General features: G+C 27.1%; 1 protein-coding gene across 2 annotated transcripts in view; it reads left to right on the top strand.

Moving 5' to 3' along the window:
• LOC107449145 (protein phosphatase 1 regulatory subunit 37) overlaps positions 1-25671 on the top strand; it is a 28820-nt gene extending 3149 nt beyond the window's left edge. The window contains exons 2-12 of one of the 2 annotated variants that reach the window (XM_043055371.2): positions 1532-1626; positions 2872-2917; positions 7921-8021; positions 10693-10812; positions 12077-12227; positions 12609-12754; positions 16197-16328; positions 18389-18530; positions 18617-18783; positions 19783-20719; positions 23996-25671. In XM_043055371.2, coding sequence (XP_042911305.1) covers positions 1532-1626; positions 2872-2917; positions 7921-8021; positions 10693-10812; positions 12077-12227; positions 12609-12754; positions 16197-16328; positions 18389-18530; positions 18617-18783; positions 19783-20719; positions 23996-24033 — 2075 coding nt within the window. In that variant the 3' untranslated portion in view covers positions 24034-25671. Of the gene's footprint in view, positions 1-1528; positions 1627-2871; positions 2918-7920; positions 8022-10692; positions 10813-12076; positions 12228-12608; positions 12755-16196; positions 16329-18388; positions 18531-18616; positions 18784-19782; positions 20720-23995 lie in introns of both variants that reach the window. The other variant, XM_016064585.3, reaches the window with a different exon arrangement.
• Positions 25672-27260: the final 1589 nt, after the last annotated feature.

The raw sequence follows: 27260 nt of genomic DNA, 5'->3' as shown, positions 1-27260 counted from the left end.
TCCTCCATTCCTTGTGTTTCCCTCAACATATAAAATATAATCTTGCTATAAAATGGTAGGAATAAAACATAGGAATATAATATATATTCAATGTTTTTTTTTAAAGAAATTTTTTTTAGAAACCATCTTCGAATTACCTTGTTAAAATTGTAAAAAAAGTTAAAATAATATAGAACAATAGTTTTTCATTAAATATTCAATTAATAAGTTTAGAATGTGTACATTACATGAGTGATTCTGCTATTTTTTGGGTGCCAAACTACAGGTCCTCAAGACCAAGCACTTCCAAATTTCCGGCCTTTTTTTTTTACTAAAAGTTGGTCCCGATTTAATATAATATAATTTTTTTCAAATTTCTCAAAAGTTACAACATTTCTAAGTTTTTTCTTAAAAAAACTAAAAATAACCTGAAGAAATGTAGTCTCCAAGGTGAAAAGGCAAAAAATCATCTTTTCTATTAAGCTGGTGATAAATTTTCTACCTTATTATCCATTTATCAATATGCACATTTAAATGAATCCCTTATCTCTTTTATTGATAAAATTGAAAAAAGGGTTGAAATCAAAATTTTCATTTGAAACTGATCTGGCACTTGAATTAAGAAAAAGATAAGCAGCTATGTAATTTGATACGCAGAAATATTTCCATTTTCACCTTCCATTTTTATTACAGAAATAAATATTTTTCTTTTAAAGTTTAGTATAATTCTGCTGGCATAAATCTGATGGTGCACTAATTTTTTTTCTCAATGAAAAATTAGATATCTTTTTACCACGTTTATATCAACTTGCCTTCGTGTATGTCTGTGTGGGTGGAATTTTGTAATCGATTTTAAACTAACTTCCCAACTAGCTACGGACTTCAAGTTTGGCACATAGTTCAGAATTAGATGACAATGCATGAAAATGAAGAGAAAAAAGACATACAAAGTAAATTAAAATTAAAGAAAAATTTTTATTTTCGCAATTGTCTTTTGTTGTTGATTCGATTATTTCAAATTAGTGTCACATGTCAGTTGAAAATTTTTGTGTACAGTGAGTGAGAAAAATTGAGGTTTTGAAAGTGAGTACAAAAAAAAATAAAAATTATACTTTTTAAAACCATGTTTTTGTAGTGGAGAATAATAATTAAGAAAACAAAAATTTGAAAAACGAAAAACGTGGGGAGCATGAACTACATAACAGTACATATACACATACACCTTTTCTTACTCATACACATGCACAACCACATACACATGCATAGACACAAACATATTACACATCCACATTCAGATACAATTACAGATATACATACACATATTCTCTTGAGCACACATACTGTTACGTATTATGTATTTCATGCGCCCCACGATTTTCTTTTTTCAAATTTTTGTTTTTTTAATTATTATTCTCCACTACAAAAACGTGGTTTTTAAAAATATTATTTTGATTTTGATTTTTTTTACTGTTTTATGCATATCTTTTTTTTTTTAAATAAAAACCAGCCATTCTTGCATTTTTTGTAATTATATTATTTTATAACATAGAAGGCCCAGAATCAACTGACAATATTGTTGCTTCATATAGAGCTGCTTGCTGGAAACAAGGAGTTAAACCATTACAAAAAGTCTTGCTACAATTACAAGTAAATTCATATTTTTCTATAATTTTGTTATTTCTTTACAGAGTTTTGTCTCAATATATTTTAATAAATATCATAAATGATCTACAATTCTCAAAGGATAGCAGTTTATTCATTTCATTATTTCCTATTTATAAACCTTTTAGTTAAATTCATGTTCTGATATCAAATACACTTTATAAAACTTGGTAAGTTGTTTAAAATGATAAAATTAAATGAGAACTTAGGTCATATACTCAGTTATTAAATTTTCTAAAGTATTGAGCCTGTTTACACAGTAATCACATTTTTCTAAATCTTGATGGCTTAGGCTGGGATAATTACTTTTTCTTAATGCAGTAATGATTACTTAAAAATTATTTGTTCAACTCATTTAAAATTACTGCTTGTAAATTGCAAATTATTGATTACAAGTTGTTTTATCACAGCTTTCAGTTGTACATTTTTTTTTCATAAAAATTTACAGGTGTAAACTATGAGCAATTGCTTATTATTAATAATAATTTGTATATTAATTAAATAATTTTTAGCTTATTGAATTATCTTATATTTTGCATTCATTATTATTAATTATCAGCTTGCATTATTCATTTTATTTTTCTTATCTGACCTTTAAGTACACATTAAATAAAATTCTAAATCTATAGATTTTTTGTAACAGTGACCTATTTTTTATATGTAGAGGGCAGGGACTGTGCAAAAATATGTAAAAGTGAAGCAAACATCCGACAAAAATTGAAAAGATTAAAAATAAAGCATCAATGCTTTTTACTACATTATATTTCTTATTAATGCTATGAAAAACTACGGGAAACTTTAATAAGATGCTGTTCAAAATGCACTGAATTTATTTTTATATGAATTACTAATTTTTTATGAAAATGCTTACCTATCCAAATTTCATTTTTGTTAGATTTATATTAATACTTCTGTTTGTGTGCCTTTTTGTAATTTATGAATTTTTTGAAAAATCAGTTAGTTCGTAATTAAAATAGGATCCACTTTTTACGCTGGTCAGACTATTGAAGAGACTGTTTGGAGGTTTTACCATGCAAGGAAAATAAACATGTGGTGTCAGATAACTTTAGAAATAATAATCTAGTGCTGTAGCACCGATCTACATGCCAGACTGAGCTTGTAAAAAATAATTAAACATTAAAGAAACTTTGACAGAATTGTATACAGTTTTATTTTTTAGAAAATAAAAGTAAGAAAAAATATTAAAATTCTTTTCTTTTTTTTTTTTAGACTGTTCACCTAAATGGAGAATTTGGATTTGAGCTCAATTTAAAAGGTAAAAATCTTTTTTGAGTTATGTGAACTTTTTCAAAACAGTTTTTAATATTTCCTTATATCTACTAGTTTAATGTGATAACTACATGATATCCAACTAATATTGAATGTAGAAAATATACTCATTGCCAGGAGTTTAAAAGGGGTAACTCCATCCTAATTGTTTGCTTATTTTAATCTGCTTTTTAGATTCATGGCTTGAAAAATATAAGTTTAAATTTCAGGGATGAGATTTTTCCGCTTTTTAGCGGATTTCCGCTTTTTTCACTTTTATCTCTTGAATTTCAGCTTTTTATCAAAAATTCAGATTTTCTAAAAATTTCACTTTTTTTTAAATAAGTTTTCCGCTTTTTCAGAAAATTCACTGATTTTCAAAGAGAAATAGAAAATTCAAATTACATAGCTACCAATCCTTTCTCAGTTTTACTTATTTTAGCTATTTTCTCTCTTTTTACACGCAGCAGATAAGATTTTCCGAATTTTTTACCCGCCCTCCAGATAGGTCCGATTTTCGTAGTTCAAACGACACTGCTTCTGACAAGCCTTTTAGAGGTCCCAAGCCTAATATCTCGATTCTTATTTAGGGGAGAGTCGGGTAGCCCAGCCCACTGTCAATTTCATATGTATAGAGTATTTTTTCAAGTCATTGGGCCATCGGACATTAATAGTTATATTAAAAAAAGATTATTTTCAAAGTTTCAAGTATTTATGCAGCTGTTAACATGGTAAACAATAGTTTTGAAAATATGTTGATTACAGTAGTCATGAAATTAAGAAAAATTGGTTGAATGTTTCAATTAAACTTCATTTTAATACTAAAAAGTAATTTTTTCTATACAAACAGCATTAAAGTATGTAGTCTTAAGTTTAATTTGCACAAAGAAAAAAGTTTATATGTGAAAAATTGTTCGAGTAATTACAAATTTACAGAAAAATTTGATTTCGGATAGCACCACTCACATGACTGACGGATATCACCGCCCAATTTTATTTCGTCGATAAATGTACGGTTGCAAAGATTATTATTTTATTGCTTCAAATTTGAATGTTTTATGAATTTTTAACAACAAATATTGTTGTTATTAAATGATAGTTATTAAATGATAGAATTCTTTAAAAGTATATAAATATGTAATAAATAAAATAATTTTGTGATAAAAATGATAAATGAGGTTTATCTATTGTCAATACATTGGTCATTTTCATTTACACCTGAAAAAACAGTCAAAAAACATAATTTTTGTAACTGGGCGGGGCTACCCGACACATTTTGAAAAGAGCTGAAAAACATGTTTTTTTAAATTTCTATTTTTTTAAGTTAAACTATTCTTTTTTTGGTTTATTCTTTTTGCATTATTTAATTAGATGATAAAACAATAGAAACATACAAAAATATTGATTATTACTCAATATTATACAGAAATATAAGCAATACTCCTTAAGTGGGTGGGGCTACCCGACTCTCCCCTACACGATTTTAATATCAAACATAGCTTTTCATATTTGCGTGTTGCGATTCTTATTCGCGCGATTTGAATATTGTACGTTGTGATTCTTACTTACGAGATTTAAAAATCCAATATGTGATTCGTATTTACACCTTTTTAAAAACCTACATAGCGATTCGTATTCACGCAAGTTTAAAATTCAATGTCTTAATTTGCTTATGCGGTTTATAATATCAAACATTGATTTTCATATTTATACGTGATTTTAAAATAAGGCATTGGGATTCGCATTCACGCACTCTAAAAATTATGCATCATAATTCTTATTTATGCACTCTAAAAATTATGCATCATGATTCGTATTTACGCGATCTAAAAATTATGAATCGTGATTTGTATTTACGCGTTTTAAAAATTCTATATCCCAGTTTGTATTTTCTCATTTTCAAAATCGTATAGCTAGTTTCATATTCATGTGATTTCAAAATCCATAATTGTTATTCATATTCACGCAATTTTAAGATCAACAATCGCGATTCTTGTAAGAAGTAAATTTTTTTTTAATTAGTTGCTATAAGTGTGACTGATTTTCTAACGACGATTATTAGTATATGCAAGTGTTACAACATCAGAGAAACTGGAAGGGAATATATTCAAAACTTACATTCTGTGCTTGCAAAGAAGAAAAAATAGGAATTGTCACAAGATGTTTGAAGATGGACTAATGACTAAATATAGCAAACAAAAGCAATCACTTAATAAGTGATTTAATAATTTTTTTTTCTTTCTTTTTTTTTTTTTGGAAAAAGATTGAATTAACTCATCATCAAAACTTTATTTATAATTGCTGTTATTTATGCTATAAAATGCACAATTCTTATCAAATGAAAGACAATTATCTAAACAGTTGCTGATTGTCATGTAATTTTTCAAACTAAAATAGCAATTTTTGTATGTTAAGGAGTTACTATATATTTCTACTTCACTGTTATTGATATGTTTCAGAGGGCTCTAGTTAGATTAGACTATAATATGAACATAATGATTCGGTCCAATGTTAAGTTTTTTTTTCCCAATATAATTTAAAAAGTAATATTACTGATATATTTGCTTTAAATCACATAACAGTATTTATTAAAAGAAATGAAATATTAATGTATATTCTCAGTAGTTTTAATTTACTAAACCGGGTAGGTTTTTCAAGTAATAATTGTCTCTTATGTGAACTGAGGAAAAATATAATTTCCAGCTTTATTTTTTCAATTGGTAATTTTTATTTTCACTAAATGTTAAGTATCAATGTAATCATTTATATAATAATAGATTAGTACACAATTGTATGTCAACACATTATTTATTACCTTAAACTGTCTGGAATTTACTATTAAAGGGTTGCGCTTGCGTAAAATTTACTATCGTGGAAATTCAGCTTTTTTGTCTTTTGGCTAATCTCATCCCTGAAATTTTAAAAAAAGTCGCAGATGACAACTTTAAAGTAGTGACCCTTCATTTGTATCTCTTTTAAATGGTTTTGAAACTAATTAACTTGCAAAATTGTGCAGTAGCATTTTTCACCATACTTCTCAGAACCACTGTTTTAATTGTCAAAGTTTAAGTAAAGTAAACCAGCTTAAGAAAGAAATTAAGTAAACCAGACATTACTTAGAAACCAAATTGTGTTGCACAACTGTACAAGCTAATTCATTTGAAATTACAGTGGAAAGTCCCATACGTGGAATTGGCAAGACCGGAAAATAGGTTTTTCGGATAATAGGTCTTTAAGGTAAACAAACATCCTTATTCAATAAAAATAACAAATAAACAATAATGTCAATTTCAAACAATAACGAATAAATCCATATGGTTGCAATATTTTTGCTGCTTTTTGTTTCAGATTTCCACGTGTTTAAAATTTTGATATTTTAATATGCCATCATAATATACCTCAAATTCCAAATCTTGCATTTCTGTCTGAAATTATTTGCCGATCTCCTTAATGAGCAGCTATTCCACAGTGAATCCACATGGTTATTAAAACGGATTTTTACTTGGTTTTTAAGATCTCAATGTTTTAATACAATATTATTTCATTTGGGAAAATTCAAATTGTGCATTTCACTAAATTATTGACTCTTCACCCGCAATCCTATTTTGATTTATGATCACATTTTTGTGAGTTATTGCTTCGGATTTTCATAGTTTTTGAATGCTACTTTATCATACATGGGAAATTTCGAATCACGCATTTGTGGAATTACTTTTTGATGAACACAATTTTATTGTTTTGTCGATCACTTTTTCAACAGTTTGGGATTTCTCCATAGTTTTTAAAATTCGTATTTCATTTAATAAAATATTACAATCTGCAAATTCAAAATCGCGCTTTTGAAGATTTACTTAATAGCTTGCTATACTGCCGCGCTATATAATTATTTTTATTATTATTTAAGGACTTTTTTTACATATTATAGCGGAGATTGGATTAAAATCAAACAAAAATCGGAAGTTGGATGAAAATCCGAAAGAAGCGGAGAATTCTCATACCTGCTTACTTTTTTTTAACAAGTCGCGAGTGTAAAAAAAAAAAAATATGAAAAGAGTTTTGTTTATTTTGACTGTTAAAAAGTGTCCGTAAAAGAGTCCCTTCTGGTAAATGAACATCCGGATATGGAACTTTGTATTGTATTTAGCTTATATGATTGTGCAATAAAAAATTTCGTCATGGTTTTCATAGCCTTTTTTTTTTTTTACTGTCAAACACAGTTGAAGTAAGTAAAGTAAAAATTATGTTTATTTTTTTATTCAACAGAAGATGGCAGATTGCATTTCAAATTTATATTGCCTAATATTGATGCTAATAAATTATAAAGTGGATATTATAAATTTCCATTAAGCATATTATTAATAATTACACTTATACATTATTTTATATTAGCTATGAATTATATACAAATAACGTTGAAAAATAAATAATAATTAAAAGGTAATAATTCTTTCAGCCTTAAAGCAAACCTCTTTTTCATATTTTAGTTTGTATAGAAGTTTTATTGAGCACCCCTGGGGTTGAGCTCTAAGATGGCTATACCTTTAAAAATCTTTCAGTTATATTTACCTTACATTTGATTAGTAGAAAAAAAAATATATATGTTATTTCATTATCAATAAAATTTTTAGCTATCAATAAGATGTATTCTTCGACATCTCAAAATGCTTTGTGTTGGCTTAATCAGCAAGACTCAAACTCGTTATGGCGTTTTCATTTTGTCTGAAATAATTAACTTTATTTTCTTTAAAAACTAATTTTGTGTCAAATTAAATGTAGCTGGGAAGAATCCTTGTTTCTTGCAAATCATTTTTTTAAAAAAAGGAAGGTTTATTAAGTGTTTCTATAGTCAAATAAATTTCTGTTTGACATTTAAAAAAATTTAAAGTTAAATATTGTTTAGAAAAAAGAGAAAGATTAGAAAATTTTTCAGTGTTTTGGTGCTTTAAAATTTAGTCACTATAGGTTTTTGTTTAGGCATTTTATATAAGCAATGTTTTTGTTGTATTGTAGGTGAAAATTTAGTTGCTCATCATTGTGAAGCTCTTGAGGAGATTTTTAAGCGAATTCAATTTTCATCTTTACTGCTTGAAGATTGTAACTTGGATGATGAGGTATGCATCATATTAATATATTTTATACATTAATGCTGGATTGCAATGTCATATTTTATATAAGTTTTATTTCTGAAATAAAACTACTATAAATATTTTATAAAATTCAATCAATGAAGTTGCTCGCATGATAAAGTGCAAGACTGGGAAATTTATCTGGCGGCACTGGCCAATGGAAGTAAATTTATTGATGGCCATTTTTTTCTTTCTATCGGCCGCTTTTTGCTTTAAAAGTACCTTAATAATGATTTTGCTTCTAAATTCGTGTAAAAATAATTTATTTTTCTTGTTTAAAAAATATTGTTATTTATATTATAATATATATATATATCTATACATAATAATAAAAGCGGCTGTGTGTGTGTGTGTGTCTGTAATCTTAATATATCGCCCCAGAAGCCTCGCCCAGGCACGAAACTCGGCACATAATTGTGTTTTGACATAATGAAGAAGTATTTTTTTTCTTTTTCAAAAATTTGGATTAGTTTTTTAGTTATAAGTCATTTTGTAAGAAAATCTATGCTTTTTCGTTGCTTTCAAAAAATTGGCTGTTGCCAGCCAATTTTTTGAAAGTTAACTTAGAAATAACAAACCAAACGATGTTAAACAACAAACCAAACGATGTTAACAAAATGACGTAGAAAGCGCAACTAGATCGAAATTATACAAGCGCAACTAGATCAAAATTATACAAGCACAACTAGATCAAATTATAATACCTGAGTGCTTGACGTAACAGATATAGAAATAGAATTTGATACCATAAAAAATTATATAGAAATAGAAATTGATACCATAAAAAATTTATTCGTTTTCGTGTTCTTTTCATGTATTTAGCATTTTAGTTTTTTTTTTCTTAAGCGTTGTAGCTATATAATTTCAAACATCCTCAAGAGCTATAACACATCTGCAGCAGAACTGGATATGAAGACAAAATTGCTGGACAGGAACACTTTAATTGTCCACTAATCTTCAGATTTCCTGCTATGTTTCAAAAAACTTTATTTGTGAAAATCTTTAGTGTGGCGGACAGCTGGCCGCCTCAGGCGGCTAGTTATTATAATAATGCAAAAGTAAAAGGAAAAAGAAATTATAATAGATTTGATTTTTAACTTGTTTTGGCTCTAATCAATTTTAAACTTCTGTTTTAGAATGATATGTAATTTACTCTGGAAATTTTAGCCTCTTAACAAAAAGTGATATGGTTAAAATTTCTACAAATACTACTCTGAGCTTGTTTGTCTCTGCTTTCTATCATTGTTCATTATTTCCTTACTTTTTTATTTTTTGCATTTGATTTGCTGATTTCATTTTCTATTTTTTTTTTTTCAGATAAATCTTATCCTTTAACCATTGCCATGTTTGTGTATTAATTTTATTGTTGAACTTTTTTGGGAAACATTACTTTTAGGGGTTCATTTACTATTTTTGTCATTCCCTTTCTGCTTCTTTGTCATTTTGTACAATTGTTCCAAAGATGAAATACTGCACCTGCCTTTTCATTCCCATTTTATCCTTCAGCAAAGAAACAAAATCAATTGTCAACCTTCTCTTTACAGAGTTTCTTTTCGTCAATAATGAATTCTACTGTAGGGTCTCAAAAAAAAACAAAGTTAACCACAACTAACTGTCAATAAAAAAGGACGGAAAAAATCATCGAAGAATATAATATCAGACAATAATGAAGAAATAAAATCCTTTCATTTAATCACATTGAAAAAATAGTTGAGATTGAATTTTATTATGCTTAAATTTAACAATCTTAAAGATTCTTTATAGGAAATTTATTGCCATACAAAACTTATCAAACATTTAAATTAAAATAAAGAAAATATATTAAAAATAAAAAATTTTATGTTCATTATGTGATTGCTTTTCCAGAATTTAAGGAGTGAAGAAAGGGTATCAAAAAGAGGCGATAACAAATTATGGTCACCATGTGGTGACTACTAATCTTCCCTTTTACCACTTGAAGTAAAAGTTATTGATTAAATCTTATTCTTAGACTTTTTATTAAAAAATACTTCTTTAATCTGAATAATTTTATTTATTATATAGCCATAGTCTTTATTAAAGAATAGGAAATAGTAAAGAAATAGGAATTAATTACTTAAATAATTATATAAAGATAAGAATTTTTATTTATAAATTAACTTTTAATAAGATATAGGGTTTAAGTAAGAGTAAATAATTTGAAAATATTAAAACGTTTGTTAAATTCAAAATTTGTTTTAAGATTGAGCATAATTTAAAAACTTTTAAAAATTATATCTTTAAAAATTAAATAAAATTGAAAGTTAATTAACAGACACAAATTTATTCATGCTCTTTAAGATTGTTCATTCTATGTCTATTATTTTTATGTAACTTAATACTTTAAGAAATATTTCATCACAAGATTCAAGATGACTCAAAATTCATTGAATTTATTATTATTAGGAAAAAAAATAGACAAGATTTTTTTCTTGAAAAATCCAAAATTAATAAAGAGGAAATATTCTGTGGCTGAATTTCGAATAATTAGTATTTAAAAAGCTGATTCACTGAGTTTTTTAAAAATTACTGTTTCATGCAATTAACTCTTTTCTTATCTTATTATTGTACTATTTCATATATGTTGTATTGTTTATTGCATTTTTATTATTTATAGTAATATAATTCCATTATTTAGGGAGCTGCTGCTATATTTGACATGATTGAGTACTATGACACAACATCACATTTAAATATCTCCTCAAACAAAAATATAGGAAATCAAGGCTGGCAAGCTTGTTCGAAAATGCTGAAAAGGGTATGTTTTCTCTAAATAAATACTTGGACTAATTATTTTTTAAATTTGTCTAATGTGTCAAAAGGCTATTGCTTTTTTTTAATGGACAATTCCACAATTTGCTAATGTGTCATTTACAGGCTTTAAAAGTACATAACTCAATTTTAAGAAAATCTTATAATTTTTGATGAAATAACTGTTTGTGTCATTTATTCTTACTTTGAATTTTAGTAACTTTCATGAGTTAAGAATTCAGAAAAGAAAAAAAAATAGGTTTTGCGCAGGGTTCACCAAAACCCTGGTTTTGAAAGAAAGAAAAAACAGAATGGTTTTTTCCATGTGTTTCAACATGGTTCTTGGGTTCATTTAATTTGCAGTAAATTCATTTTCATGGCTTCAAACATGGTTTTTTTTATGAATTCATGACATTTATTCTTTTTTTTTTCCCATGAAATCTCAGAAGAACAAAGAATTCATTATTCTAGATAGATCAGAGAAATGGCAGAATTTAATTTAAAAAACCAAATAAGTCCGAGAAATGTATTATAATTTGAGTTTGAGGTGCCAAGGGTTGAGGTATAAATCCAATGTTGTAGTTTTTTTTTTTGTTTTTTTTTACTCTAAAGCTAGTATAAGTGTTTTGTAATTTATTTCATGTATAAGAATAAGTCATAACTATAAAATTAATCATAAAACTTATGATATCAATAACAAAACTCTGGAAAATTTCATAAAATTTGTAAGACAGTGAATTTCTTTTCTGAATATTTGTGGCCTTCCTGAATAAATAATCCTTCATGCACTTAGTGATTAAAAGAAAAGTTAAGATGAATTAAAGTATTGGTGAATCAGTGAATAATCAAACCAGCAAATTGGTAAGTGAATGAATCATCAGCTAATGCATAAATCAGTTATTTGAGAAATGGTAAATCAATTTCTAAATAAATAAAATCATTTTATAAACTATTAATTTGTAGTGTGGTAATCAATGACCACAAATTTTTAAAAAAAAGCTATCTCCTAATAAATATATTTTTCAATACATTTAATCAATCTCTTATATTGCTGTGTATATTTGTTATGGTCTGAGACTTTTAAATTTTTTTTTTAAAGATTGAATATGAATCCTCATTATTAATAGTTTACACTGCTTCTTTTCTGATATTAAAAAACAGTAAAGACTTAATTTTATCCTTTTAAATGAAAATGTAAGAACATTTAAAGTTAAATTCTCTATTATATTGCAAGATGTATTTTATTTTTTACTCTCTATATTTTTTTTCAGACTCCTTGCTTGCAATATTTAGATGCTTCTAAAACAAATCAAAATGAACAAAGTTTACTGATACTTGGGCGAGCCTTTAGAACAGGATCATTTTTAGTTGCACTTCATTTGGAAAACTGTGGCATTAATGGAAGAGCTCTTGTAATACTGGGTAAGTTTAATCTAATAATTAATTAAGAAACAAAATCAATTTGAAGCTGTTATCACCTAATGTTAATGTATAGAAAAGGGTGACATATGTATTTTCTAAAAGAAATATGGGGGGGAAATACATCTAAGTTTTCCAGAACTTTCTGTATACTCTTATGCAATTGTCTTTAATCAAAAAAATTTCTGAATGTGTCTTCTTTTTTTTACGTAAATTAAACTGTATTAAAATGATAGTTATTTTTTTTAATGCAATTTGAAAAATATTTTGTTTTTCTTTACTAATAATTATTAGCATGTTAAGCAACATTACTGATAATTCAAAAGTAAATTTTTCTCTTTTATTTAATCACTGTTTTTACTCTTTTCTGATATTTACTTTCAGTCGCTGCTTTAAAATTGAATAGCACTCTTCTTGAGTTATACTTGGGAGAAAATAAGATTTGTTCAGCTGATGGACTCCAATTAGGAAACCTTCTAAGATCAAACTACACTCTCGAACTTTTAAATCTACAAACAAATAATTTGCAGGTATGTTGGAAAATTACAAGCATTTTTCATAAAATAATTGTTCATTTTATTTACTATTTCCTTTTAGTTATTGTGCTAAATAAACCAAATAATTTTAGCTTAAAAACTAAATCCCCATAAAAAAATAATTCAGTATAATGTTTGTAATCTAATATTTTATATAGTATGATGTATAATACTTAACATTACAAGCTTATCGGCAAAATATATGTAAGAAAAATAGTTCGGATTTAACCAATTAACGCCCAAGTTGCATTAACATTAGATGTTGTGAAATCAAGTGTAAAATTTCTTGAAGAATTCTTGCCTAAAAACCTATTTCATTTTAAAAATTTGTAAAGCATTATAAAATATTTTTAAAAAAATCTAAATGTATGTATGATTCAAAGAAAAATTATAATTGTATTTTGTAAAATGTTTACTGAAGGTATTGTAAACATAAAGAAAAGTATTAATATGACAGGATGGCACATTACTAATGCAAAAAGTGCCGGCAAATTAACATATTATCGTCTCTCTTCAAAGGAGTGCAGCTCTAGTTTTATTAAACTTCCGCACAAAGGAGGTTGCTGTGGAAACCTAACAATAAACACAATTTAAAAATATCATTTTAACCAGTATTAAAAGTTACCATTTATTTTAACCAGTATTAAAAGTTACCAGTTACTAAAAGATTAAGTTATTACTGTTATGTAAATATCTAGAAATATCTAATAGTTTAAAAATATCATAAATAAAATGAAATTACATTTAAACTTAGTGGTGAATAAAGAGAAACATTTTATTGAGAAATGCAAATCGTGAAAATAAAAACTGTCCACTGTGTGAATCGAACCTGAGGCCTCTTTTTTTTCAGGTAAGTCTTTGCCACTAAACCACAATGCCAATTTCAAATGTGTTTTTCTTAAAATTAGCTGTTTGGCATTATTCATTATTTCAAGGGGTGAACACCCTGAAGCTATATACTAAGTTTCATTCCCAAATGAATTTTTCCTCTTCTTGTAAGTTGAAAATAATTGGTATTCAGTTTTCCCCATTTTTTGTTATGATTATTTAATAATTAATGTAACAGGGTAGCCATCCACCTGGAAAACCTTGAATACCTGGAATTATCAGGGAATTTTTTATTCTAGAAAAAACCTGAGAATGTCTGGAAAATTTGGATAAAAATCTGAAAAAATCGGGAAATTTTAAAGATAAACTGGAACAACTTTTTTCTTCCATTTTCTTAGTTTAACTATTATTTTACCATCCATTATATCCAATTTTTTTAGATGGAAATTTATTGCCAAACGGGGGAAATATCATCAACTTAACAATACTTTGATTGCATCAAAACTTGCTCCATTATAACCCTGTGAAACTAGATAAAAGTCCACAGAAAACTCTCCCATGGTTGCTAAGTAAATGGAGGAACCTTTGACCTCTTTGGAGACTATGGGACGATGCAGTCTATGAAAGATAAAGATTGTGGTGGGAGTGGAAGAAAGGGTTAGGATATTTGCTCTTGTTTATATAAACAGGGGGTTTCCTATTTTGTCTTCTAATCTGGAGGCTACATCCATTTCATGTTCAGTTCATGTTCATCCTGGTACTTTGGGAGTATTTTTTTCTTTTAACAAAATGATTTGAAATGTTTAAGAATTTTTAATTTTATAATAACAATAGATAATATTTCACACTCTTTTTCTGAAAGCTTTCATACTCCCATCCATTGAAATCTTTGAACTATTTTTTCTCTGCTAAACCAACCAATCACACATTATCTTACAATCGCTAACAGCAATGTTTGTAGAAAAGGAAAATATTACAATTGTTGCATTGACGCTAATTTTCTGAATTTCGTTTTGACCTTTTAAACCATATTTTAAAAGAAAGGTTCTTTTAATTGCTATTTATATGTTGATAACATTTAATTTTATTGTTTTGTTGGTATGCAATTTTCAATTCAAAATTCGAACTGTGCAGTCAATCACGATGTCGAAGTTCATAATTCTTGCTTGCATTCCAAAAAGGATATTACCGAAACCATTTCTCACTTTTTTTCTAAAAAGCTGCCAAAAAACTAAGAAATTAATGGAAAAGTTGTTGAATGATGTATAAATATTGAATATGAAAATTTTTATTGGTATGTGTTTATTAGGAAGAAGGAAAACAAAACTTTTTTTTTGTTCTGCATGCTACAGGTATTGGTTTCTAACTGTTAAGAAAAAAAAAGAACGGAAAGTAAATAACTATTGTAGATGTGCTCCTCGACGAGCTCTTTCACGTTTCTCTCACCCATCACCAGGCCCATGGATTTTCCCAGAGGCACAATCTCCTCCTCCACTGGCACTTCGGGTTCGAATCAGGCCACAGCACAATTTTCGGCTACAGACTCAGGCCACTGCTTCTTCCACGCAGAGGTCAAGGTCCTCGTTGTAACACTCAGCCAGGCCTGATCAATAATTCTGAGGCATATTACGATGTTAAAGTAGTCCTTCCAGTGTCCAGTTTGTGTTCTCTGTCACCTCAAAGCAGCACCGGAGCAGGTACTTAGTGTACAGCTTTTTAAAATTAGAAATCACCGATCCATGGGCTGCAAGATAGGAGTGGTGTTGGGTGGTATATAGAGAACCTTTATAAACTTTAACTCTTCTAGGATGTAGTCTTCGAGGTTCGGTGGATGAGCAGGAGCATTGTCGGGGACGAGAAGCGCTTGTATGGCCATTCCTCATATCTCAAATGGTGCTTTATCTCAAAACGAAGCTTCGTTCACTCGACAGCTCGTATCTCGAATAACTCGTATGTTGGGGCAATCGTATCTCGAGGTACCACTGTATAAATACATTTTTAAATTTGTTAATGTATAATCGCCTGGAATTATTTTATTTTGCTTAATGAAAATAAATTAAGCACTGATTGTCCAAGGATTTTTGTGCCACAACTACTTAACACTTTAACACTTTGTGCCACAACTACTTAAAGTAACACATTAAAAAAAATTTTATTCAACAAAAATAATATATTCAAAGGCTAAATATATTATTTTCTCCACATCGATCTTTTTTTTAAAAATTTTTGTTTTACGAAAACATTAAAAAATGAAAAATAAAATCTTGCTCTGTTGTTAAAATAAATTGAATCTAATTATTTCATCACTTTTCTTGGGGTAAAGTACCCATTTTACATTTAGTGAGAAAAAAAAATTAGCCCAGCCTTAAAGTTGTAAGATTTTTTCCTGAAAAAATCTTAACTAGGAAATTTATAACTTGATTGACTATAAATGCCTGTAATTTTTTTGAGTTATGAAGTTTCTATAGATACTAAGTTGAAGTATGCATAATCTTTTCACAAGTTTTTATGTTTACAGTTAATTAGTTTGTGAAATCTTGAGCATATTAATTCTATCATACTAAACAATTCCATTTTTCATTTAAAAAAAATATTTTGCTCTCCCTAGGATTTAGGCGTTTGCCACTTGGTTGATGGCTTATGTCAACAAGCAGCTAATTGTGGTGAATGTTTGAAAACCTTAGTACTAGCCAATAATTCTCTAACTCGTAATGGAATGGCACATATAAATCGAGCTTTAGTAAGTAAGCTATATTTGTTCATTAATGATCCAGCATTTTGTCTTTTAATTGTTTGTGCAAATTTTGTGTTCACTTTTACTTATGTATGCAATTCTTATATTAAGATATTTTCCATTGGGATTAATTTGTGTAGGGGCCTCATTGTCTTTGCTTTCTTTTCATTTGTTAATGCATAAGTAGGTGCCCTGAAAAAAATATAATATAGAATGCCAACATTAATATAATAGCATAATGTGATTATGCTATTATGTTAATGTTAAAAGTATTGGATGCATTCATATTCCGTTTGAAAATAATATGTGACACTCATCTATAAATGATTTTTTGTTCAAATAAAAGTATAAAAATAAATAAAAATTTTAAAATGCAATTAAAGTTAAAGAAATATACTTATAAGGTTAGAAATCTAATTTTTATAAGTAATTCATTGGCATGTTAAAAAAAACAAGCACAAAGCTTTATTTTCTCCCTAAAGTTAGCTTAAACTATGAATCAGTAAAAAATAAAATTTGCAACTAATACAGTCAGATTAATGTGATGGTTGTCAATAAAACTTGAATTCAAACTGAAATTTACGTTTTTTTTCTTCTCATTTTTCTTTTTGAATTTTCAAAAAATATATATATATATATATTCCTAGCTTGTACGACCAAACTTGTAATAAATTGAACTTTTCTATAAACACAAAATTAATTATCATAAAACTTTGATAAGCAAAATTACTACAATCCAATCATCATCTGAAGATAATGTTATTCACTGTAACAGAGCATGGCTTAGAAAAAGAGTTTTTCTGATACTTTCTTCCTTCCTATTTTTATTAATTTTTAAGACAAAGCAAGGGTGAAATTAAAAGGTTTCATGGGTCACTTTTGATAAGTTAATCAATGGTGCATCCTTGCATAAGTATTTAAAATAAAATTAAATTGAAAACATTTGTTCAAACGTTCAGATTAATATTTTTTTCATTTTTACTGTGGTTGGGGTATTTGCACTCCTGAAAAGTCATTAAAAATCATTGAAAGTCATGATTTCGACCACGATTGAAATTTGTTATGGAAAATCTTGATTTTTTTTTTTAGTGAAAAATGTTAGAAAAATTGTGGAAATTGTCAGTTTGTGTGAATTTGAACTTTATTTAATTCACTTTTCAAATTATTTCAGTCTAATTAGTTAAAAATATCATTGCAAAGTGAAAATTTATTTTTAAAATATTTTGTTCGTGCAGTTTCGATTCATTAGCTATTTGTTTCACACTGTTGCTGCTTTCGTTTTATAATTAATATTATCAATTATAGAATGCTATTAAATCTTATTTTGCTCTTTTCTTTTTTTTATGTTATTTGAGACGAGTTACAATCAATTTACATATTTGTTAATTGTCACAATTTATTCATCTCATTTCCCTCTAATTAGTTATTGTAATTCAAGAAAGGAAGGGGTAAAACTTTGTGATATAGACTGTAGCAAAAAAAAATTCTTAAAACACATATGAAAGTATAAATGAATTGGCATTCTATAGTGTTAGTCATATAAATAAGAACCTCCCTCGATGTTTAAACGTCAAATGGACATAACGAAACATGTTTCCCACACCTGTTTCTTATCTCCCCATTGTTATTTCCTTTGACCATATTAGTAAAACCCATTCATGCGTTTGTGTCTTTACTTCTCTCCCTTCATTTGACATTTAGAAACTGTAGAACGCTCTTGTTTATAGAACTGAAACTATAGTATGTCAATTTATGTACTTACATTTGTGCTTTTAGTCTAGTTATAATAATGTTATTTTGGCTTTTTATTTTTTTTTTTCTTCTAAACATCACTTATTCAAAGTTAAAATTCATTATAGGAGCTATTAGTTTCACATTGTGTGTATGTGTTAATATTATGAAATAATGAATTAACCCATATAAGTCATGGAAAATTCTCAGGAGGAGAGGCTTTAAAAACTATATTTAGCAGATAGCTTGTTTAGTATCAACTTTCAAAAATACAAATTTAGCCAGCCTGCACACGATATCTAAACTAATTATATTTTATTTTTTAATTATTTCAGCTGGTCTCTGAAAGCCTGACATCACTTGATCTCAGTCAAAATAGTATATGCAATGAAGGAATTCAACAAATGAAACAGGGTCTTTTAACAAATCAGTCCTTACAAGACCTCATTTTAGTTAAATCCCAAATTACATGTGAAGGTATTTTAACTTTATTACTCAATTTTTTACTACTCTTTCAAGAAACATTTTTAAAATTTCTAAATTTTGTTTAACTTTCATTTTAGGTTCAGTTGCATTGGCTGAATTTATTGCTGATAATCAACATATAGCATTGATCGATTTAAGAGAAAATGATATCAGACTTGCTGGATTGATGGCTCTTGCTCTATCTTTAAATCACAATCAGAGTATGGTCAATTTGAATGTAGAGCAGACAATCAAAGATGAAAGGGTATACTTTTCTTTTATTATGATAAGGATGATTTTTTCTTCCTTTTTTTTTATCTCTAGTTGAATTTTTATTAACATTTTATAAATTAATCCGCTACTGCTAACCTGCCAATTTGCAAAAGTCTTATGCATAGTTTTACTTTGATGTTTTTATATTAAATGGCAAAATTAAGAAATTTTGCTAGTAGCCGATTGTAGCATTTTTAACAGTGGCCACTTTTTAAAATAACTGTTCACTTTTCCAAAAATTGGAGAAAAAGAAATTTGACTAAAAAACTGTTGATATTAACAATGTAAGGCATTTCTTGTGAATCATTTCTCAAGTATGTTGGTAAACATTACAAGGTTCTTTTTTAAAATGAAGAAAAATCTACTAAGCAAGCGTGTAAAGTAGTTTTCAGAATATTGAAAAATATACAAAATGTCATTTTTATTTTTAAAATATATAATAATAATAAACTGCACATAGCATGCATTAACAAAAAAAGTGGCAATTGGCAGATAATTTTTTAGTTATCACTGGTTATATTTAGTAGCCCTGTGGCCAACAGCTACCTTTAATTTTGCCCTATACCTTATGCTATATATTTTATGGTATTTTTGAAGTTATAATTGTCAATACAAGTTACCAAAGACTTAATATTTAGAAATGTGTATGTATCTGACAATAAGGAATGGTTTTATCCTAGCCAGTATATCAGACTTTGAAAATACTAGAAAAGACATCAATTTTTAATTTATGTGTATTTTAATTAAAACATCATAATAATATTTATTTAATCCAATCCTTTATTGGTATCCTAATACTTTGCGGGCATATAATGTAAAAAAAAAATTTTTAAATATATTTATCTTTAGCCTTTTTTTATTATTACGTTTACAAATATTTTCCGATGTGATAATCAAGAGAAAATTGTAAAATATTAAGTATTGGTAAAATATTTTAGAATGCATTATGGTTGTGTAACAAAGTTTCATTGAGTACTTTTCTCCTTTATAGGATCCTGATGAAGTTAATGGTGAGCAAAAGCTGCTGTTGGAAATTCAAGAATATTGCCTGCGAAACCGAAAAAGAATTGAGAGCGAACAACAGCAGGATAAGAATGTAAACTTTGTTGTTCAGAGTTCAAATGTACCTATCATCCGTAGTGAAGCCGAATTAACTTCCCTCATTCAGGAGAAAACATCTCAACGAAGTCAATCATCTAATGGCTCTAATGCATCTAACATTGGAATGGTTTCCAGTGCTTCATTTCCTGGTCATTCAAAAAGCGCAACAACAGGATCATCTAGTCTACAAAGGAATCGTTTTCAAGTCTGTAGAGTCTTCCTTGATAGTGAAAAGAAAGAGTCATCTTCGGATATATCTGACAGTGCCCAACTCTCTCGTAATGAAGACTCATCATTGCAATCTGAAGAATCTGTGTTCCTTCCGTCATCACCAATTGAAAGTGGTTATGACAGCTCTGCCTCCTCTCCGGCTGTAAGCAAGCAGGAGCAGAATGATATTGATTTGCGAAAGAGCTACATTCGACATCAAGATTCTATTGCAATCCACAAGCAGCATATAAGTAATGCCACTGAGGATGATGACGACGATGAGGAGGTCTCTGAAGAGCAAGATAATCAAACAAATAATGATACTTTTCCTGGTGATAAATATTCTAGTCATAATGATCAATCTACTTCCAAACTGATGGCACGCCGTTCAAGTGGGGGTAAAACAGTTAAAAAACTAACATTTGTTCTTCCTGATGATTTTACAGAACATTCTGGAAAGGCGAAAAACAATCGGCGTATGAGCACACCTGCTGTACTTTCCCAAAAAGTTGCACAGAAACACAATTCTTTGACTTTAAAACTTGGCAGGCAGCTGGAAGGCTTGGATCTCAAAAGTTCTGTCCCTCTTTCCCCTACTAGACTGTGTGAAGGATTAAGTATGTAAAATAAATTATGCAGCAATTTATTTTGTTCCAAATTTTTTTATACAGTACAGAACCCGTTATCCGGAAATCAGAAAACCAAAAAGCCGGAACAAAATTCGATACATTTTCCCGCCATTTTAAAAAAAAAATAATAAATTTTTTTTTTCCTCATAAGATTTTAGGATTTTTCATTCTTTTTTGAAAGATGTTTACCTTACCATCATTTTGGAAATAATCATTAGTATATTACTTCATCTTTTTTTCTTCTGTTTAAGATTATTTCCAAATATTTTTTTTTAGTTGGGTTTAACAATATAAAAAAACGGCTTTTTGTAGCGATTCAGAAAACCGGAAAAATCAGTTATCCTGAATAATGATGGTCCCGATTGTTCCGGATAATCGGTTCCCTACTGTATATGAAGAATTATGTAATATGATTTTTATCATTAGCATTATAAGATCTTACCTTCTGAGTTTAAAATATATTTTTCTTTTCAAAGTAGTAGTGTTTGTATAGTTTGTAAAAATTAGGAATAGCAGTAGGCTAATTTAATTTTAGTAAAATGCTTGAACAACAAAATTAAGCAAAGGTTTTATGGAAAATATTTTTCTTGAAATTAATAATTCATCATTTAATATTTTGTTGAAAAAGTTACTTTTTCAATTATTTCAAATTAAAGTGCTTCAAAATTTAACTAAACACATATTTGTAAAACCCTAATATTTTTAATGCTCGTGAAAAATGTGTATAAATAATGTGCTTTCTGAAGAAGAAAAAACACGGTCCTAAGAAGTTATAAAAATCTATTTGAACTCTGAAAAAGATTATATTTTCAGTATGAAAATGAAATATGGTAAGTGAAATTAATGTCAGGTGTAGTGATCACTTTTTATGTGATATCTTGCATTAAACCTCCAGGTCTTTTGGATTATGCATGTTCAAATGAAATTTTTCACTTATATATGTTCAAATGAAACATTTCTCTGAATTATAATTCAATTAAAAGCCAAAAATTTCTTCACAGAACTTTATCCTTATTTTTTATGTATTTTAGAGCATTTTACCATAACTAGAATTAGGAAAATAATATTTAGTGGGAATTCCTTTTATTTTATTATGCAGAATGGAAAAGAATTCTCGTCAAACAACTTTTTTCCTTCCTTAATGAAGTGCTACTCTAGCTATGACGCTTTTGAAGGTTGTGAAAAATATTAATTTACTTTACCTCCAGCTTATTTACTTGAAATTTAAATTCTCTGATAAATAGATTTTGGTTACCTAAATCTTTAAAAATGAATTCTTTTAGAGGTAGCAGTTTTTCTTTACATTTTTTTGCTGACAACACTTCTAAATGATCTTAATTTCAGTATCATTTCTTAATAATATTATTATTGCAGTGTTACGCTTTTAGTCGAAGAAAAAATATTTAACAGTTTTAAACTATGACCGTGCTATGATTCTATGACAAATATTTTTACTTAATTTATTTTTCTATTTGATTATTTTTTTATATATATTAGAAACAATGCATGTGTGTAAAAAGTAGAATTTCCTATTTTGAAGCATATTATTCTAAAAATCTTCAAAATTTAATTAGATGATTAGTTTTTTGCATTTTCCTTTTACACACTTCACCTTGTACCTTTTGCAGTTTTTCCTCTTGTATCTTTCATGTAGCTTAGGGGTGACAAAGTTTTTCCATTGAAAAAAAAGCAAAAAACCTTTTTTTTAACCAAGTTTTTTGGTTCAAACTGAGTTATTTTTTGTTTTTTTAACAATAGACAATGGGTTCTAAATTATAAGTAATTGAACTCATAAGAAGTATTTCATAAAGATTCTTCAACTATTATTTAATATTTTCATTAAAAAAAATAAAAAATATCTACTTTTATTCCAAAAATGTACTAACATGAAGAAAAAAAGAGGAATATCTAAAGATTTTGAATATTATTATACATTACTTTGCAACTTTTTTTCACATGCAAATAAAAAAGTAAGTTTTCCTGTGGTCCTCATTATGTAAGTAAATGTCATTCTTCAGTATAATTTAATGTTATTATTTAGCAGTGTGCATTTTATAACATTAGTATTGATTCCTATTACAAAAATCTTCTCTTTTTTATATTAAATCAATGCAAATTTTAATCTAAAAAAGAGCATGCAAAATTTGAGGTAATACATTTTTCAATTAAATATAACATTTTAAAATAATGAAATTATCAATAGCACTAATAATATCAAATGGTGGGCTGCATATATATACATAAAAAATAATCCAGTTAGGAAATATGACTCATAATTATAGCACTTAAAAATAATAAAGAGAGGATAAAATACTTTTTTGTCATTTATTTTAATACAATGAATATTATTATAATGCTACATTAAATAAAATAATATACATTGATATTATTTTAAATGAATTTCAAATATTTTTTGTTAGAATATTTTTTATATAAATATTGTATTTTAAAAATATTAAAATCATAAATAAAAGCATATTGCAAATATACGGTAAATGTATGTTTACACTCATAATGGAAAAAAGTTTTATATATGTAAAGTTCAAACCTCTGTCCCACATATGCTTTTAATGGAAGCAAGAATATTGTGTTATTTATCAAGATAAACAGTTTGAGAAACTATGGATCTTAACTCCTGCTATAAATACTTATATATTTGTCAAATTTTGAAAACCTATAGAGCTTGGAATTGGTGATAGTTTGGAATTTTCTTAGAGACATTATGACTTTACTTTAAATTTGCTAGCATTATAAGTTGCATTTCATATGTATTTTTGCAGTGACTCAATGATACAAAAACATTTAAAAATTACTTGTTTATTTAAAATAGCACAGAGTGATAGTAGCAAGCAAACTTAAAATTGATTAGATTTTTATGGGAAAATTTGCTAATTCATTTGTTTGTAAACTATAAGTATTTATGTAATTGTTAGAAATTAAAATTATTAAAAAGTTTTTTTCTTTTAAATAAATAGGGTTGCCTTTTTTTTTAAAAAAAAAAAAGCTTGATTTAAGACACGATTTTAGCTATAATAATTTTTTTCATGAATTAAAAGTTTTGTTCATAACGACACAATTTAAGACACGATTTTAGCTATAATAATTTTTTTCATGAATTAAAAGTTTTGTTCATAACGAGGAATAGTTAACATTTAGTTATGTGTATATCTATTTTCAAGGTTATATTATTACTGATTTTATTAACTAATTAATTTAAAATTAAATAAATAACTATATTAAAATTTATATATTTTCTCATTTCAGTTTTTCCAGAGCCATTTGAAAGTAAAATTCCAGTTTGAGAGGAAAGTTTGAAAGCACAAAGACTCATAATTGCTGGTTACACCCATTTGATGCTTTTATTCAATTTTTTTGCCAAACTGCCCCAATATTTTTTATTCCTGCATTTACACTTTTTCTTTACTTTTTTTGGTGAACTTTTGAAGATTTCTTTATCTTGTCATATTTTATGATAATTATTGTTGATGCTTTTGTTGATTTTTTTTTTTATCTGTGGAGATTTATTATGCTTTATAAGAATGTTTACTGTTGAATTGTTGTATATAATTATGAGATTTGTTATTCTAACTGTTGTAATAGTTTTTAATGAACAAGAGGTTTTTTTATGAAATATTTTTCACTTTGTTTTTTGAATGTGATTTAACCTCAGTTGATATATCTGCTTTTTTGGGTTATGTTTTATCTGATTTTAATATTTTTTTTACTGCTTTAATTTGAACTTCCTATTTTTTTAATTCAAAATGCTTTAAAGTTTTCTGAAAAATATAATCGGTAATTTAAGAACTACCATATAAATGTTCTTTTTTTTTTATGAAGTACTATATTTCACTAATATGGTATTGCTTTTAATAATTCATTTACTTCAGAATTAAAACTTTTTATTGCTATTTTTTTGTAGGGAATGTTATATTATAATTAATTTAAATTCATGGGGACTGTTAAAGCTTCACCTAATTTTGACCAAAATATATCTAATTTTTGCATGATCAGTATAAAGTTCTTTTTTTTTTCTTGTAAATTTTTATAGAAATTTCTGGAAAAAAAACTTAATCTATACAAGCAAATATTTTTATAAAACAAACTATGGTTTGTTTTATTAATATTTTTAAAGATTTATGCTCTTATTGTTTAAACTTTTTTGAAGTATATTTAATTAGTATGGTGAAGAAGGAATGAAATAAATCTTGTTTAGTTGTTACAATATACCTTTCATTCAATATTTTTAGCATTAAACTTAGGAATATACAAGGTTCATCTAAAAAGTTCAATAAATGGCTAGATATATCAAATGCCACAAAAATTAAAAATGCAGCTATATGTATAGAGAGACGCCTATGTACAAATGGGATGTAGTAAAGACCAGCACAGATTAGTCTGCAAAACCCTACTAGTAGATGTCATCATCCTGAGGAAAAACAATTATTATATAATGAGTGAATACGATCTGCAAGAACAGATGCATACTTGTGTCGATCCATTGTACCTTCCCCAATGGATCAGAGTGCACTCAGAAAATGCTATGAAAACATTCCCCAAAAACATGCATCGCAGACGTAACTTTTTTTCACATTCCCTCTACATTTGTTTGATTCATAACAAAAAAGCCTTCACTGATTCAATCTAGCAGCCTTGGTAATAATATTGAAATCAGGGTTGCCACAGGCGAATAAAATGCAACTATTTTTGACATGAGGCGACTATGGCAACTTTTTTTGCCTGAAAAGGCTAAAAAAGGAGACTATTGAGAGATGGAATGGAATTTTCAGGAAAAGGAGACTATTGGGAAACTTTTCTGTACTCCTAACAGTGTTTTTTTTTAAGCATAAATTGGGTGAAAAATCTGAACCCCACAAGATAGTTTCTGAACACACTGAACTTTTTTTTTTCTTAAAAAATAAAAAATTTTGAATTGCAAATTTGGGTCTTCACTTTTTAATTCGTTCAATCTGCACAGACTCCATTGTAAGTCTATTTCATTTCTCGATCGCCTTTTCAATGATTATTGCTACGAAATTCTGAGTGATTTTTAAAAGGAAAAAAAAAAAAAAGAACAATATTACGATGCGTGAATTTCGAATTTGAGTAATCACTTTCCGTGTATGTATGTATATATATATAAACATTTACGTTTAGATGAAAATTATCATATTTGCCACCAACTTGACTGAATGGATCATGGTATATGACAATTAAGTCATTAACAAAATTTTAGTAATATTTTTTTTGAATTTTTGTTCTTATTTAAGCAACTATTTTCCTAGTTTTTGGTCACTATTTTCATGTTTTAGGCTACAAAAAGCAACTATTTTGTTAATTTTTTTCTGTGGCAACCCTGTAAAAGCAATGTATTGTAATTGACCTGCTGTTTTTTTTTTTTTTTTTTTTTATTNTTTTTTTTTTTTTTTTTTTTTTTTTTTTTTTTAAATTTTACTTTTATGCTTCCATTCTTCGAACTTTTTAGACATATCTTGTATTTTATATTTAATATATATTTCATGAAAATATTCTGAAATTTTCGGAAAACTTGTTGAGGAAAGTTTTATATACCTTTATTAACCTTGAAATTCTCTGATGTTAAAGAATACTTTTTTGTATTAATCCCCACATGTTTTGCTATTGTTTTTTTTTTAAATATAAAAACCAAGCATTGTGTATTTAATATTTTTTATTCCTGTTTAATGCCTTTTTTCCATACATCATTTTGCTGTCTTTCATCTAATTTAATTACTAATTTGATCTCGATTATTGTACCTGTTACATTTTATTTTAAAGGTACATAATTTTTCTTTCATGTACTGTAATATTTGTTGTAGTTTGTTCAATTACGTAAGTAAGTCATTAAAATAATAAAATTTATGTCATTAAGTTATGTAATATGTAGGAAGTTTTGTCTTCTTGCCCAGTAACCTTTATACCTTTTTACATCTACATAATTAGGGTATGTATTGTACAAATATCATAATCAATTTTATACCAAAACACTTTAAGAATCTTGCCATATTTTATTTTGCATAGCTGACAGTTTATTTAATTTTCTGGGAGATATAGTTGAAACTTATATGGATTGTTACATATTTTAAAATTATCTCTTAAAATATTGAAATGTTTTTGGCAAGTTAATTGCTTTTCTTTTTCCTTAAGATATCCCGTGAATATTTTTTTTTCTTTAAATATTCTACTACATACCTATGAATAGGTGTTCAAAAAAAAAAACTTGCAACATTATGTATCAAAACATAGGAAGTCTTTAAGGAATAAATTGCTCGCTAATATATTTTCTTTTTTAAGAATGCTCTATTTCTCGTTTTTTTTTCATCACTATTCTTTAGTTAAAAAGAATTTTACATATTTTTGCCATTAATGCTACTGTCCTAGGGATGGAACTAAATTGCACCATAATCTTACAGAAATTATTTTATTATAGGGTTATTTTGAAATAATTATTTATTTTAAAGTTTGCCAATGACACCTTTTATCAAGTATTTCATAGGTAAAAAACCTTTAAATA

This window comes from Parasteatoda tepidariorum, chromosome 5 (assembly GCF_043381705.1).
Source record: "Parasteatoda tepidariorum isolate YZ-2023 chromosome 5, CAS_Ptep_4.0, whole genome shotgun sequence".
NCBI lineage: Eukaryota > Metazoa > Arthropoda > Arachnida > Araneae > Theridiidae > Parasteatoda > Parasteatoda tepidariorum.
The sequence above is the reverse complement of the archived record's forward strand: the minus strand, read 5'-3'. Positions and strand labels throughout refer to the sequence as shown.